The sequence below is a fragment of the Suricata suricatta genome, chromosome 2, assembly GCF_006229205.1.
Source record: "Suricata suricatta isolate VVHF042 chromosome 2, meerkat_22Aug2017_6uvM2_HiC, whole genome shotgun sequence".
NCBI classification, from domain to species: domain Eukaryota; kingdom Metazoa; phylum Chordata; class Mammalia; order Carnivora; family Herpestidae; genus Suricata; species Suricata suricatta.
The window spans coordinates 21,773,493-21,790,109 of record NC_043701.1 but is presented as its reverse complement, the minus strand read 5'-3'; the positions used below and the strand labels follow the sequence as shown (position 1 = coordinate 21,790,109).

The 16,617-nt window shown below is 41.1% G+C and overlaps 1 protein-coding gene and 1 non-coding gene across 2 annotated transcripts; both read left to right on the top strand.

Moving 5' to 3' along the window:
- Positions 1-8,922, top strand: SSMEM1 (serine rich single-pass membrane protein 1). The gene is made up of 3 exons (XM_029923503.1): positions 1-236; positions 4,762-4,816; positions 8,078-8,922. The coding sequence occupies exons 1-3, from the start codon at positions 54-56 to the stop codon at positions 8,572-8,574; spliced, it is 735 nt and encodes a 244-aa protein (XP_029779363.1). The 5' UTR covers positions 1-53; the 3' UTR covers positions 8,575-8,922.
- Positions 8,923-9,265: 343 nt separating this feature from the next.
- On the top strand, positions 9,266-9,368 carry LOC115286146. Its single transcript, XR_003905901.1, has one exon. It is a non-coding gene; the product is annotated as a U6 spliceosomal RNA (small nuclear RNA).
- Positions 9,369-16,617: the final 7,249 nt, after the last annotated feature.

Below are 16,617 nucleotides of genomic sequence, written 5' to 3'. Positions count from 1 at the left end.
GCCAGTCAACTTCATTCCTTTGAGCATGCTTTATTTCCAGAACAGAAGTCATCATGGGAGACCTTTTTTCCTTATTTTGGGAGGTGGATCCTCCCCCCCTACCTTTAAGTTTTACTATTCCAAATCAGGATTATGAATGCCAGAAGGATGACTCTTGTGGGACAATAGGGAGCTTCCTGCTTTGGTATTTTGTCATTATATTGGTCCTGATGTTCTTCTCGCGAGCTTCTATCTGGGTAGGATGTCCTATTTCATTTTAAATAATATATGTTTACTGTATAACGGGATTTTCCACAAAGTAAATTCACTTTACTTCAATCAAACTACTTTTTAAAAGTTATTTTAAAAATAAGACAATCTCACTCTATAGCATCCACGAATATAGAAAAGGGTGAAGAAGAAAATGTAAGCTAATGTAATCCTATTCTTTAGAGATAACCATTGTTACCATTTTGGAGTATATTCTAGCTTTTTTTCTTTTCCTCTAAATGTATTTCCATCTCTCCTTGATCTTACATTGTTGGCATTGTACTGTGCATAGTTTCATATCCTGCTTTTTAAAAATTTAATATTATTCTGGAACACTTCCTCAAATCATATTCACACAACAGCCCTCTTAATGACTGCATAACTTTGTCTTGTGGTTACAGCATAACAAATCTGCAGTTCTAAGACATTTAGTTTGTTTGCAGTTTGTCCATAGGCTGTGTAATGCTGGGATAAGCTTCCCTCCTGGTTAATGACCTCCAAATTCCTTTTGTAGCCACGTAATCCTAATCAAAGACACAAAAGTTGTCGTATTTATAGAATACGTGTTGTAGGATTTGGGAGTTTTTAGAATGAGGCAATATACTCTCCCAAAAGATATGATGCAGAACTAAACTAAATTAAACAGAATGAAAGTCACCATTCTGGACCACCTACTAGCAGAAGAAAATACCATCCTCTTAGGAAGGAGGTGGCCCAAGTTTTCAGGACTGTGAATCTCCAACATGTTATGAGTAACCGAGCTCTTATAAACTGCTGACATGGAGTCCTTGCTGGCCATTAATACCAGGCTGATGATTAATCAAACCACCGTCATTTGGCATTATGGTCAGAGCACCGGCCTGGCAATGGGCAGCTAGACTGAGTGCTGTATCAGCTGTAGAAGGAGGGGAGGAGGGGATGTCCTATCTATGCCAGCTGGATTCCATTATAATAATCAGAGACTCTTCCCTCCCTACCTCTTCCCCCTGAGAAGTTCCATCTGAGGTCTAAATGCTTCTTCAAGTAGATACTTTGCCAAAAGTAGATTTAGAATAGTGATCGCTTCTATGTGTCCTAGACTCTCTAGCTAAGTATATTGAATTTGTCTGGATTGGCCAGAAATGATACTTTAGAAAATTAACAAAAAATTGAAATTGATTCCTGGCAATTTCATCATGAAGACCACTTATGAGGTCTAAGCTATTCTTCTGCTCCTTTGCTTGCATCAGCTCTTTGGAGTCCTAGAGCTCTGAGCTTTAAGGACCTGAAGAGAGCATGTGGTCCAGCCTCCTTTCTGTAGGCAAGTAAGATATCAGTATCCCTCCTTTTTTTTTTTAAATTGATAAGCCCCAAGGAAATCAAGCGACTTGTCCAATGTCACACAAGTGGTTAGTGACAGAGGAGAAATAGACCAAGGTTTCCTGCCACATAATTCGTTTGCTTCAAAGCATAGCTGAAATGTTGAGATGAATCTATTCAGTGCTGATTAAAACCTTAATTATCTTAGAGGTTTCGTCTTTCACTTTGTACCCTTATGGCAGTTACAATTGGCTGAACTGCTTCTCTGAAGGGTCCCAGATTTGAAATCTGAGAACCATATGAGAACTAGTTAAGGAAGATGTAGTTTTTCTTTCACTTTGAGCTTCATTTTCTCTGCTAAACTATGAGCCTTTATTTACAAACCTTGAAGTCATGGTAAAAGTGTGATGGAAATGTAATTATCCTCCAAGGTGAAGCCCAGGGATTTCCTCTGGACTTGCCACTCTTCAGGATGCATTTACCCTTTTGCTTTCAGAGACTATAAATACTATATTTAGTTCACGCATTTGTTTAGTGTTTATTCAGACTGCTAGTACTGGTATTTTTCCAAAGAATACCAGTCCAGCCTTCTTGTTTTGAATATGTGGAAATTGAGCTTAGGAGGTGTTAAGTGAATTGGGGAAATTGCAGGTTTCCCTTGGTAGAAAGACAGAGCCATAGCCCAGATCTCTCCACTGTTCTACCCTACTCCTCAGGCCAGGCTCTGCTGCTGTTTTCATGCAGGGAGTCAAACAGTTAATAGAATGCTTTTGGTAACCACGGTTCATATGATTCCACTTAGCTTGATGCAAAATCTTTCTTAGGATTTTGTGATTATATTTTGATGTGACATCAAGTCAAAAAGTCATTTTCCATGAAAATGATATAAGCCTAATAAATATTTTTAACCATTCCCCCCTCCATTACAGAAGTATGCATTACAGAAAATGTGGAAATTATAGGAAAATGCAAGAAATGAAATAAAAATCACTCCTGATTGCATGGAAGTAACCAATTACTATTAACATTTAGGTTTAATAAACTGCTAATCATTTAATAATTATCTCTATATATATTCAATTTAAAATAAGCCCCCCAATCATTTTTAAAAGAGTGGTTTCTTTTATATGTATATAAATTTAACTCCACATTAGTTAACATGTTGTAATAATGATTTCAGGAATAGAATTTAGTAGTTCATCACTTACATACAACAATAACAGTGGTAACACCCACTGCTGATCCCAAGAAGTGCCCACCTTAGTGCCATTGCTCATTTAGTGTCCCCCCCCAATACCCAGCCAGCAACCCTCAGTTTGCTCAAAAGAGTGGTTTCTTAAAAGAAGATTCCATTCTTGACGTTTTCAGAGTCTGGTTGCAGTAACCCAAAAAGCAGAGAGGCACCTCGTTAAAGATACTTGCCTACTATTACAGGGATCAGATATCAAGAAAGGAATGGGCCAAGAGTCCTGGATTGTAGTTATGAAGACCCAAGTAAGTCACTTTCTACCCAAAGGAAGTTTGACTGTCTACAAAAATTCATTTTTTCCCTAATTGTAGACAACTTAAAAAGTTATAAGAAAAACCATCCCTGTTTCATTCAAACTCAACTGTTGCCAACTAACACTTGTGGACATTGCTTAGTCTTTTTTCATATTTTTAGTGAATTTGTGATCATACTGCATATAAAAATTTGCATCTTGATTTTTAACTTAATTGTTAACTTGATTTTTAACTTAATATTACAATGTGTATTTTCTTATGTTGCAATATGCCTTTATTATAATAATTTTTACAACTATATATTATGATTGTATGATTGTATATAATTTATGTAACCATTGCCTCCTTTTGAACTTTGAATTTTATAGTATCCTAATTACACTCTGATTATTTTTCTGCATAAAGTTTTCTCTCCTTGGGGGATTATTTCCTGGATTATTAGATTCCCAGTGACAACTATTGTTTCAAAAGTGTTACCGGTATTTCTAAAATTTTGATACATTCTGCAAGAGTTGCTCTATATTTATATATTTTGGCAAAATCATGTTCAGCATCAAAAAATCGGGCACTGATCTGAACAATGGAATAAATCTATTTATGGAATATTGGGCTAGAATACTTAAACTAGAATTGTTCAAAGAAGTCCATTTCTTTTTTGTTGCCCAATTCACAGATAATATGTTATGGTTGCATTTTGGAGGAAAGTTTCTGAATGATTTAGGAGATACTAAATTTATGAACTTTGGTAAAGATCTTCAAGGATTATAAAAAAAGAAACCTGATGAAATGTCCTTTACAAAGTAATTTAAGGGGCGTCTGGGTGGCTCAGTCTGTTAAGCGTCTGACTTAGGCTCAAGTTATGATCTCGTGGTTCACAAGTTCAAGCTGTGCTGACAGCTCTCAGAGCCTGGAGCCTGTTTTAGATTCTGTGTCTTCCTTTCTCTCTGCCCCTCCCCTGTTCGTACTGTCTCTCTGTCTCTCAAAAATAAATAAATGTTAAAAAAAGTTTTTTAAGTAATTTAAAATGAATCCCAGTACTATCAAATCTGTTTTTAAATGATTTTTAGGAGCACCAGTTTGTGTATCAGTCGGTTGGAGTATCTGACTCCTGATTTTGGCTTGGATCATGACTCCAGGTTTATGGGATCAACACTGAGGGTGGAGCCTGTTTGAGATTCTCTCCTTCCCTCCCTCTGTCTCTGCTCCTCTCCCCTGCTTGGGCTGTTTCACTCTTTCTCTCAAAAAAATTTTTTTTTATTTTTTCCCTTATTTATTTATTTATTTTTATTTTTTATATATAGTTTACTGTCAAATTGGTTTCCATATAACCCAGTGCTCTTCCCCACAAGTGCCCTCCTCCATGACCATTGCCCCCCTTTCCCCCCAAAAGATATTTAAATGATATTTCTTTACAGTGTGAACACAGGATAACTTTATAACCTATGGATCCTTATCAGTATTATTTTCTATCAAATCTTTGTTCCATCTGGTTTGGTTCCAAACATGTTGGCAGATTCTGTGTCAAAGCCTGGTCTTCCATGGGCAGCAGAAGTAGGATCACTGTAATGAGAACTCAGTAAGAATTTACTGAATTGTACTGAAAGTTTACAATTAGACACTGTCCAAGAGTCTAGGGCAACGGTGTTTTATAAGGAAATGTAAGTGAAAACCAACCGAGATTGCTATTGCTCATCTGTATCTCTGAAACAGATGTCCAAGAAGACGAAGGATGAAGACAGTAGGACCAGCACCTCGGTCAGTAAAGGTGAGCGCTGGTGCGTATTTGGCATTGGACTGTGATGAGAGAAATGTGTGCTGAATGTGGAAAGGGAAGTACGGAGGCAAACAGCCCAGAATGGTTATAGGACCTCCCCAGACCGGTGGTGGCCCCTTGCATGAGCTCCTTGCTTTAGCTCAGGACAGTTTAGCAGAGCCTCTAGAGGCTATAAATTACTGGTAGGTAGAGTTCAAGTTCTCTTTTCATTCCTCAGCATTCTCCCTTCACATAGCTCCCCTTTCATATACCTTTATTGTTAGTGTTGTGAGAGGTTTGTGAGCTTTATACGACACTTTTAAAATAACCTATAAGCAGCGGTGTGCTGATAAATGTTTTCACAGCTGGCTCTCCAAAAATGTGTATGTGTATATACATGGTTTTTAAAAAAACGTGGCTGATATAAAGGATGTATGTGCATAATTTACAAGTAATAAAATATGCGATGCACTAAATAGTAAATTCCTTACAGATCGCCAGTTCTATCAAAATACTTCCCTTGATTTTTGCCAGACCCTTGCCTCCTTGGCCAACCTGTGGCTGCAATGGACGAACACATGTAGTTCCAATATGAATGTTCTTTTCCTTTAAGTTAAAGAGTAGGATGAAAGAAACAGGAAGCTGTATGTTAGAACTTAACTTGGTTGTCAATGATGTGACTTCTTTGCTGAGTTGGATAACAGTCTTAGAATACTCTGGAAGAATATTTCCTTGTTTTCAGTGCTATTTACAATGTAGTGGCTACAGGATACCACTTTTCTTTAAGATTATTTATTTATTTTGAGAGAGAGAGAACACACACATGTGTGAGCCAGAGGGACAGAGAGAGAACCCCAAGCAGGCTCCATGCCCACGGGTGCAGAGCTCAACATGGGACTCAATCCCATGACCCATGAGATCATGACCTGAGCCAAAACTTAGACACTCAACCGATAAGCCACACAAGCACCCCCTGACACTTTAATTTTTATTTATTTATTTTTTAAGTTTATTTATTTGGAGAGAGAGAGAGCACACATGTGTGTGTGGGGGAGGGACAGAAAGAGAGAGTGAGAGAGAGAGAACCCCAGGCAGGCTCCATGCACAGTACAGAGCCCAACATGGGGCTCAATCCCATGACCCATGAAACCATGACCTGAGCTGAAAACAAGAGTCAGACACTCAACCAATGAGCCACCCAGGCACCCCATGACACTTTTATTTTGTATTTTATCTTACTTTTTAAGTTTACTTATTTATTTTGAGAGAGAGGGTGGGGGACAGAGAGAGGAGAGAGAGAATCCCAAGAAAGCCCTATGCTGCCAGTGAGGACCCCAATGTAGGGCTTGAATTCATGAACCAGAGATCATGACCTGAGCTGAAGTCAAGAGCCCAACCCCCCACCCCGGTGTCCTGCCCATGACACTTTAAAATGTAATCTATGTTAGTAACATGTTCTTCATCACTTTCAGCCTAGACAATCCACAAAACCATAAACCAAGACCTGATTTTTAGTGCTTATTGATTTTCATCCCATCCAGCAAAACTAATTTCAAATTACCAACGTGATTGTACTGAATGTGGAGTTGGGAAGAGATGCAGAGAAGCACAACATCACATAGTATTTCCAACCAGATATGACAGAAATAGCTTTAAAAGCATACCTCATAATAAAGTGTAAAAGATAATTAGGAAGTGATTAGTTTTGAATATTTATTACATTTATGTATCATAAATTGATTTAATGGTGTTTGTATAATTTAATTTTTACTAATGGCTGTGTTTTAACAACCTTCTTATTAAACTCCTGGAAGTTTAACAATCTGTTCTTGCCAGCCAGCTGATAGCAGACAATTCCAGCATACCACCGCATAAAGAAAAGAGCCTTTTTAGTTTGCCACCACCCAAATCACATTCACATACATACGGGAATCTTTAAGACTTCAAGGCAAGGTGGGTCACCTATATGCTCAGTCAGTTGAGCGTCCAACTTCAGCTCAGGTCATGATCTCACAGTTTCTGGGTTTGAGCCCCGTGTCATGCTCTGTGCTGACAGCTCAGAGCCTGGAGCCTGCTTCCAATTCTGTGTGTCCCTTTTTCTCTGCCCTTCCCCTGCTCATGATCTGTCTCTCTGTCTTTCAAAAATAAATATGGCCAACAGGCACATGAAACGATGCTCAGCGTCACTCATCATCAGGGAAATACAAATCAAAACCACACTGAGATACCACCTCACACCGGTCAGAGTTGCTAAAATGAACAAATCAAGAGACTATAGATGCTGGTGAGGGTGTGGAGAGACGGGCACCCTCCTACACTGTTGGTGGGAATGTAAACTGGTGCAGCCGCTCTGGAAAACAGTGTGGAGGCTCCTCAAAAACTATCCATAGAACTCCCCTATGACCCAGCAATAGCACTGCTAGGGATTTACCCAGGGGATACAGAAGTGCCGATGCATAGGAGCACATGTATCCTAATGTTCATAGCAGAACTTTCTACAATAGCCAAATCATGGAAAGAGCCTAAATGTCCATCAACTGATGAATGGATCAAGAAGATGTGGTATATATATACAATGGAGTACTATATGGCAATGAGGAAGAATGAAATATGGCCATTTGTAGCAAAGTGGATGGACCTCGAGGGTGTCATGCTAAGCGAAATAAGTCAGGCAGAGAAGGATAGATACCATATGTTTGCATTCATAGATCTAACAGGAGAGACTTGGCAGGGGACCATGGGGAGAGGAAGGGGGAAAGAGAGCCAGGGAGAGTGAGGGACACAGATCAAGGGAGACTACTGAATACTGAAAAGGAACCATGGACTGAAGGGGGAGGGGGAGGGAAGGGGTGATGGTCATGGCGGGGGGCACTTGTGGGGAGAAGCACCCAGTGTTATATGGAAACCAATTTGACAATAAACTATTTAAAAAAATTAAAAAAAAATTGAAAAAAATACTTCAAGGAAAGGTTAGAAAGGGTACTTCTCTGGAAAAGCTTGGAGACTTTTCCCTTGATCTTCTATGGGGGGGCTCACAAAACTTCAAAAGCAGTGTGTCAAGCATCTATTTGACCCTCTGGTCTTAAGGAGGTTTGGAGTGGTACTGGAAGATGCAGTTAGCCGCCAACACTTGCAAGTGAGTGGAGAAAAGTGGTGGTTTGGCAAATGGCAACTGAGAGTGAGTCTATACACGCCATAGGCTTCCTTGGGTAAGACGAAGTTATAGTAACCAATAATATGCCTAACATATTGATTTGTTTCATTGGTTGCTAGCAAGCAAAGATACTTCCTTCAAGCGGCAAAGCAAAGATGGTGACTGGGACTCCTTACAAATGATGAAAAAACCAAAGCAGAGCCAACTCACCCCTGTAACTGATACCGAAATGGCTTTGGTCACTGCCTATCTTGAACAAAGACGAGCCAGGCGCCATTCTCAATTCAGCCAGGTGACTCAAACCCAACATGATAGTGATCCTACTGAGTATGACAGTGAAGAATCCAACTCGGGAGCCTCCTCATGGAAGGAGAGTGAAAGTGAACATCACCCATCACCAGCTAGTATTAAGAAGAGGAAAACAGCTGAGAGGCAAAGGAATGTGGAAAATTACCAAGTTAGGGAAAGGTCTTGCCTCCACTGCAAAGCCATGAGAACCAATGAATGGTTGACACGCCATTTCCTTCAAAATACTTCAGGAACAACCCACATGAAGGCAGATACTCAAGAGGAAAATTGTGGACCTGACAGTAGAACCAAATGCAGTAAATTTTGAATTTTATCATGTCTTTACCTTACTTGAAGCCAAATGAAAAAAATGAATAAAACACACACACACAAAATCACCAGAGCTCTAGGTGTGGAGGCTTTTACAATAAAGCCTCTCTACTAACAACCGAAAATACTAGGAACCCAAGAGGTAAGATTTCAGATAATCCTTTGTCCAAAAACAGGCCAGTGAGTTTGTTTATGGCACCATTAGAACATCAAAGATCTGCATCTACTGTGGTTTCTTATTCAAAAGAGCAGAAGACATATTTTATTCCTCAAGTATATGTATTTTGTCTATGTCTGTAATACAAATAAGGAAGCTCTTTGAAAATATATTTATGTTCAGAAACCATTTAGATTTATTCATATGTTTTGACTGTCTGGCTGACTGAATTAATTAGGTGACATTGGTTGGCATGGAATGGACCGTATTCTCCAGGTCCATATTTTCAGGTGACTCTTTCTGAGCTGTATTGCTGCACATGTATCAGATACAGTTGGTGAGGAGGAGGAGAGCCTGGAGAAAGACCCAAACCTCAGAGTAGAGTAAGGAGGGAAGGCAGCATGGCCCCGAGGGCTGCTGGGTCACAGGATGTCCATGGTTATTACCCAAAGGGAGCGGCAAATGTTAAAGAAAAAAAATTTTCTGACACTTATTAAATATGGTAAGGAGGACTTTATTCAAGACAATTGTATTGCTCACTTTGGCAGCACATATACTAAAATTGGAACAATTGAAGATTAGCACGGCCTCGATACAAGGGTGCCACTCAAATTTGTGAAGTTCTCCATATTTTTATTTATTTATTAAAAAATTTTTTTAATGTTTTATTTATTTTTGATACAGAGAGAGACCGAGCATGAGAGGGGGAGGGGCAGAGAGAGAAGGAGACACAGAACCAGAAGCAGGCTCCAGGCTCTGAGCTAGCTGTCAGCACAGAGCCTGATGCGGGGCTCGAACCCACAAACGTGAGATCTGACCCGAGCCGAAGTCGGAGGCTTAACTGACTGAGCCACGCAGGTGCCCCAGTTCTCTATATTTTTAAATAAGTCAGACAGAGAAAGACAAAGACTGTATAATCTCACTTGTATGTGTACTCCCTCCAAGAAAGCCAAACTCACACAAACAGAGAATAGAATGGTGGTTGCCAGCGGCGGGGGATGGGGAAAATGAGGAGATGTTGATCAAAGTGTCCAAACTTTCATCTGGAAGGTGAATCAGTTTTGGGTAATCTAATGTACAGCATAGTGACTCTAGTTAACAATACCGTTACAATTCCACACTTGGAAGTTGCTAAGAGTAAATCTAAAATGTTCTCACCATACACAACAAAATAGTAATCATGTGAGGTGGTGGTGGTGCTAAGTAATCTCATTGTGGTAATCTTTAATGATACGTATGTGTATCAAATCATCATGTTATATACCTTAAACTTATACAATAAAGTTGGGATTATATCTCAATAAAGATGAGGTTAAAGAATTAAAAAAAAAACTATACCACAAAGTGCTACAAAAGAAAATCTATCAACCATTGCTTGAAAAGAAAAAGGCTATTGTAATGGGGGTCAAATCTCTTGCAGTAGGGGAGGAAATCAAGTTCAACTCCAAATACAGCAAGGACAAGGACTGATTTATAGCCAAGAAGCAGGGTAAGGGGGTTAATGAATGGAAAATTACTATGAGGAGACATCAAGGATAGAGGATTCTTGCCAAACTGACTCAACAGGATTCTTGCTAAAGAGAGCCAAGGACTTAGACATCAATGATAGAGGATGGGGATATTGATCAGCTATATTAAGGGTGGGAAGCTCTCACTAAACTTACTTAGCTGGATTCTTGTTAAAACTGGGGCCAGACACCAAAGTGGAGATCTGGTTGTGAAGAGGGCTCAGAGGAGGCTGACTAAAGTTTGGTCAGAGAGAGTCTTTGTGGAAAGTTAGCCACACTCCAGGCATACATGGGGTTGGGCGTTTTAGTAAGTGGGAACCCCAGCAATGGGGCATTAAGGCAGGCCTTGGTAGATGGGTGGCTATTCTGAAAACCATTCTCCAGATGGATAGCAGACCCCCAGGTGGGATATGAAAGGAGGCTCCAGCTCCCAGAGAAGAGGGCTGGCAAGGACAAGATAAAGAGGAGAAACTGTAGTCCCTGGGCTAGAGTTCAAAGAAGGGCATAAATCTTGGGGAAGGACTTAGGTATTATATGTGATAAAGACTGCAGCCTGATACTAGGGACTGAGCCTTTCATGACTCACTGGCAGAGAGATCACAAGCAGTGACTTTCCACTCAAGGGTTATTCCTGCTACTAGCTTTCTTAACTGATTGCAACAAAGGGACCTGGGGAGGCAATGTGGGAGCCCCACTCACTGGAACCAGGTCACTAGAATCCAGGACATGGGGTGACATTTCTGAGCTTACTTGTGGAGACTGTTTTGTTCAGATTGCCTGAGTATTGGAACAGGTCTGTGGCCATGACCGAAAAGCAAGACTTCAAGAGTCACCTCAAGCATCGACCTTTTCCATGAAAACTTCCCTTACTCCTTGATACCCTCTTCCACATTGTTCCCTCAGGCAGAACTCATTGTGCACCCCCTTATGTTCTAGTGTACCTTGAAACTTTCTCTATCTGAGCATCCTTAACATTTTAATGAATGGATTTGTTTGCAAGTCTCTCTGTCCCCTACACATATTTGCCCACCTTTAAAGGTAGAGTCCATGATTTGTCATCTTAGTACCTCTGTGACCCAGCACGGTGCCAGACAACATGACAGATAAATAATACTGTTGAATAAATACAAAAAGAGATTCATGACTGCAAAAAGGAAGCATTGGGGAAAGCAGAGACAGAGAGAGCAGGACGGGGGCCAGTATCTAAGATATTGTGAATGATTCTGATATTTCTAACTTGATATGATCAAGATGCTTGTTGTTTACCAAAATAGCACCAAATGAACAAAAACCAAAACCCTCCCAAAACAACAAACAAAACCACAAAAAAACAAGCTGAAAATATAGTAGCAAGTTTCAGGGACAAGATTTAGACCCACATTGTCTGGCTTCAGAATTTGGGCTCTTAGTTACCTTGATCTTCGCCATTACTCTCTGAAGATAAAAGATCCTGATTTCAAGGCAAGTCAATCACCACCTTTCACACAGCCATAAGTGATGTCCAAGTGACATAATCTCACCAGGAAAAGGAAGATGATGACTATCTTCCAGATAACAGAGTAAGAACCCATGCCCCAGATATTTTGCTTGTGGATTTAGAATATAAACCACATTATATCATATAAACATTATTATCTGAAGAGTCATATCAAAGACTGCTACTTTTCTTGGTCTTCTCCATGGGGCTGGAACAGATTCGAGTAGGGGACAGGAGATAGTGGGGGTAGAAGAAGGAATCAGGATTAAGTTAAACCAAGGGCTATCAAAATGAGATTAGGGTAATCTGTGAATACATTAAACCAAAACAGGGGTCGAACACAGTTGGGAGGACATCCCAAGCCAAGGAGAGAAAGGCACAGAATCAACGGACTAAGGCAAGGATGGGGTAGGGGAGGAGCCAAAGCATGACCAGGCACAGTTGGAAGTAGAATAATGAATGAGGAAAAGAACCTGTGAGGTAGGAGGCACTTCGTGAAACCAGGGCTGCAAACACTAGTTGTGGCTGCAAACACGAGTTGTGGCTGGGAGTTGCTTGCATTAGAGCCTGGCATGGGCTGTAAGGATGGGGTCCCCAGGGTTGGTTTATCATTCTTCTTCAGTCCCTCCTTGCTGCATGGGAGAAAATAAGTCACCTCTACTTTTCATGGTAGAAAGCTGTAACCTGTTTGAGTAGCGTGCCTAAGGGGAGACATGAAATTCTTGGGCTTGTTTCCTATCTGTGGTCCCTTCAGGCAGCTAAATGGGCACAACTGACCTCTGTCCACTTATATCAAGCGTCACTCTTCTTATCAAACACTGCAATGCACAGAACTAGGGGACGGAAGCAAGGATCTGACTGCAGTGGATGTAGTGAAGAAAGAGTGTCACATAGTTATTTGGAGAGAAGCTGGAGGATGGGGGAATGAGGACTATGTCTACAGTTTGCCGTCTCATACTCTGAACCACAGTCTGCCTTCTAAGGCTGGGTGGTGTGGTTTTGGTGGGAAAAGAGATGAATAGGTTAAATCTAAGCCAATAATAACAACAATAATACTGATAAAACAGGCAACATTTAGAGAATGCTTGTTATGTGCCAGGCACTAAGGTAAGTATTTTATTTTGTTTTATTTTAAAAAATTTTTAATGTTTATTTTTGAGAGAAGGAGAGAGACAAAGAGCAAGTAGGGGAGGGGCAGAGAGAGAGAGACAGACAGACAGACAGAGACAGAGAGAGACACAGAATCCAAAGCAGGCTCCAGGCTCCGAGATGACTGCACAGAGCCCACAGAGCGGCTGGAACCCATGAACTGTGAGATCATGACCTGAGTCAAGTTCGAAAGTTTAACCAACTGAGCCAGGCACCACCTCATTTTATTTTATTTTTAAAGTTTATTTTTTTGGAGAGAGAGCCCAAGTGGGGAAGAAGCAGAGAGAGAAAATCCTATGCAGGCTCAGTACTGTCGTGCAGAGCCCAATACGGGGCTCAAGCTCACAAATTTGTGCCAAACTCAAGAGTGGGACACTCAGATGAATGAGCCACCCAGGTGCCCCCAACATAAGCATTTTATGAGGATTATTGACCCTTCACAAGCCTGCAAAATAGGTGTTTTCCCAATTTACAGATAATGAAACTGAGGGTCAGGGAAACTGAATGACACATCCAAGGTCACACAGTTGGTGAGTGTGGGGAGCTGGGTCTTGGGTTTTGTCTTGCCACAAAGATTTTGTTTTTACCATGATGGTAACACATCATCCATGTCCTTAATGGAGAGCAATTAGATAGGAACCTGAGAGACCTAAATACCAAACTGAGTCCAGAGGAGGACTGTTCATGGAAAATGGAGCCGAGAATTAGAGATGGGTAGAGCTGGGGAAGGTCCCCACAGTGGAGCGGAGAGGCCTTAGAACATCAGCCTGTCTCCTCTGCCATTGGTGAGCCTGGCCAGCTTATCGATAGCTCAGGGTGGTCTTTTGAAGAAAAAGAGGGAACTGGAAACCTGGCTGGAAGGACCGGTGAGGATAGGAACGAGCTTCACACAGCACATCCAGGAACAAGAGGCAATAGTGACTAGAGCAGTGAGGTTGGTGGCCAAGGATTTGAGAGGAAGAGCCAAGAAAACTGGGAGCAACCACAGCTCTTCCCCAGCACCAGCCCCTTTCTCTCAGGATGGAATACTGTCTCCCAACAGATCCTCGTGTTTTCAAAACAGCAACCCATTCATAGATTGTGCAATCAATTTTAGAGGGCTGTGACTAGCATTTATTAAAAAATAGAAAATAACAGTGTGCTGCACATAATAAGGGTAAGCACTGTTTTTGTTTCGGTGTGCGCGTACTGAGTTGCCATGCACAATGTGTTTCTTACTATGGTGAAATGAAAAATAAAAGCCACTGCTCTGGAGTAGTTTTCTTTGTGGATTTTCTGGGTCAGTCAGCTATCCCCCCCCCCCCCCCACCAAGTTAGTGAAGGTGGCTGTCACTCCCGGAGTTCCTCATTGTTGTAGGCTAGTACTTAGTAAATCTTCACCCACACTGTAGGATGGACCAACCGTCTAGATTAGTGAAAAGCTTGAATTAAATGATACTGCTTTAAAGGAACTTCAGGTTTATTATTTTCAAATATAGAGTAGGTAGAAGCAAGCTAACCAACTGTTGACTGGTAAGCAGGGGTAGGTTTTGCCTCGATGAATAAACAAGAGTAATTTGTAATTGACATTTCAAAGAAGGCTTAGAAACAGGCCAGCCTTTGTTTAAATCATAATTACCCTGTTTGTATGTAAAAGGATACTTCTAAAGCTTTTCAAAACAACTGGTTCTTTTAAGTAGATAATTATTCCCCTTCCAATCTTGTTTACACGATTCAGAACTTCAGTGTACTCTCCCCCGCCCTCCCCATAATACAAAGGTTAACTTCAGCCAGCCCTTCCTCAAATTATCACAAATTCCCAATTAGTAAATTCTAAACAGGGTTTCCCTGTAACAATATTCCAAAGACTTGTATGATGTGTTCTTGATTGCTTTGAATAACGTCTGACAAGTTTCCAAGTACCAGGCCACCTGGATATTCTCTGTCAGGAACATGTGGTCACAGAGGTGCTTGGGAGGGTCAGAGGAAACACAAATTGTGCACAAACACGCAGGGGTGGTGAAGGAGACAAAAGGGAGAACGTATATATATTTTTCAGTATCTATTGCATGTAAACTGAAGAGTACATTTATAGGCATTCTTTAGTGTAAAGAAGAGCTTCACTTCATATCTAAATTTAACAAAGCTACAGATAAAAACAGAAAACGGAACTTTTTTGGTATGTAGACTGGAAGTTATTAGAGAGATCTCGAGGGGTTGGCAGTGGAAAGATGTATTATGAAAACAATATAATTGTCCTGTTTTGAATAACTTATTTCTCATTGCAGACCTCCGCTCAGTGCACAAAAGGACGTGCATGAAATACTTTTATGAAAAAACAAAAATGTTATAATCCCAGGCAATGCCCTTTTCTAGTCCTTACCTTTTATCTCTGGAGCTTGGCTGCTCTCATAGGTGGTTTCTCAAGCTGCCTTATTACCAGGGCCTGTTGTCTATTATTGTCTTCATTTATTAGGGCCTTCTGTCACCATGAAGCTTCACGGGCTCAGAATCTTGATTTAGCAGTGAGAATCTCAGGCGGGGAGCCAACTCTGCTACTAATTAGTATAAAGCAAGAGAGGGAAGCAGGGAGATAAGAACCAGGCCCCAGTGGAAGGGTCTGCAGCCAGAGTCAGTAAGACTGACTTACCAGGTCAGAGGGTTGAGTGTGGGACGAAGGGACTTGAAAAAATGCCACCTTGGCCGGGTCTTCTTGTCTCTTTCCTCTGCACCTCTTCAGATGCAGAAAGCGTCTATGGGGGCCTGCGTTATTGCCCCCATTCCTTTGTCGACGGAGTGGGGCACACATGGTCATGGGAGCTAATTCTGGAAAGGGAGGTTCGCTGGTGGGGGGCATTCTGAGAAAAGTTTCTTCAGTCTTCTAAAAACTGCACAGCGAAGAAATGGCTCCTTTTTCATTTGGTGCATGATGTCTAGTCTGCGTGGGGTGGCTGCAACAGTGACCACAACCTGCATCCGTAGCGGTATCACTCTGAAAACCTCTGAGTGAGAATATGGAAGAGATTAGGACCTGAGTTGCTGAATTAACAAATTCTGGAAACATCTTACTTTTCGACTTCTTTTTGGGCAAGGAAATTGGCCTTATTGAGCATTTTAAGTTGGTTTTTCTGTGACTTGAAGCCAATACGGGGTCTTAGCCATCTTTTCTCTATGATTCTTTTTTTTAAATTATTTTTTTTAACATTTAATTTTGAGAGACAGAGAGAGACAGATCATGAGCAGGGGAGGGGCAGAGAGAGAGAGAGAGAGGGACACACAGAATCTGAAGCAGGCTCCAGGCTCTGACCTGTCAGCATAGAGCCCGACTTTAGGCCTGAATCCATGAACTGTGAGATATTGACCTGAGCCCAAGTTGGATGCTCAACCAACTGAGCCACCCAGGCACCCCTGTCTTCTATGATTTTTAGAGTGGCTCCTTTCACCTGGAAGATAAATACTTCTTTTATTTACTTATTAAAAAAATTTTTTTAGTGCTTTTTTATTTTTGAGAGAGATAGAGACTGAGCAGGGGAGGGGCAGCGAGAGAGGGAGACTTAATCCCAAGCAGGCTCCGTGCTTATCAGCACAGAGCCTGACGAGGGGCTCGAACCCATGTACCGTGAGATCATGACCTGAGCCAAATCCAAGAGTTGGACCTCTAACCAACTGAGCCACCCATGTGACCCCTGAAGATAAGTAGCTTATAATAAAGTGTGTGTGCTCCTTTGACAGGGGCTGGACTTTGCCTGTGATGACTATGGTGGGAACTAT

What these genes read in the sequence shown, in the direction of transcription:
- SSMEM1 (XM_029923503.1), top strand. Translation starts at nt 54, where the DNA reads ATGGGAGACCTTTTTTCCTTATTTTGGGAGGTGGATCCTCCCCCCCTA. An exon ending in TCTCGCGAGCTTCTATCTGG is followed by an intron (nt 237 to 4,761) that starts GTAGGATGTCCT and finishes TCTCTGAAACAG; the next exon opens with ATGTCCAAGAAGACGAAGGA. An exon ending in CAGCACCTCGGTCAGTAAAG is followed by an intron (nt 4,817 to 8,077) that starts GTGAGCGCTGGT and finishes ATTGGTTGCTAG; the next exon opens with CAAGCAAAGATACTTCCTTC.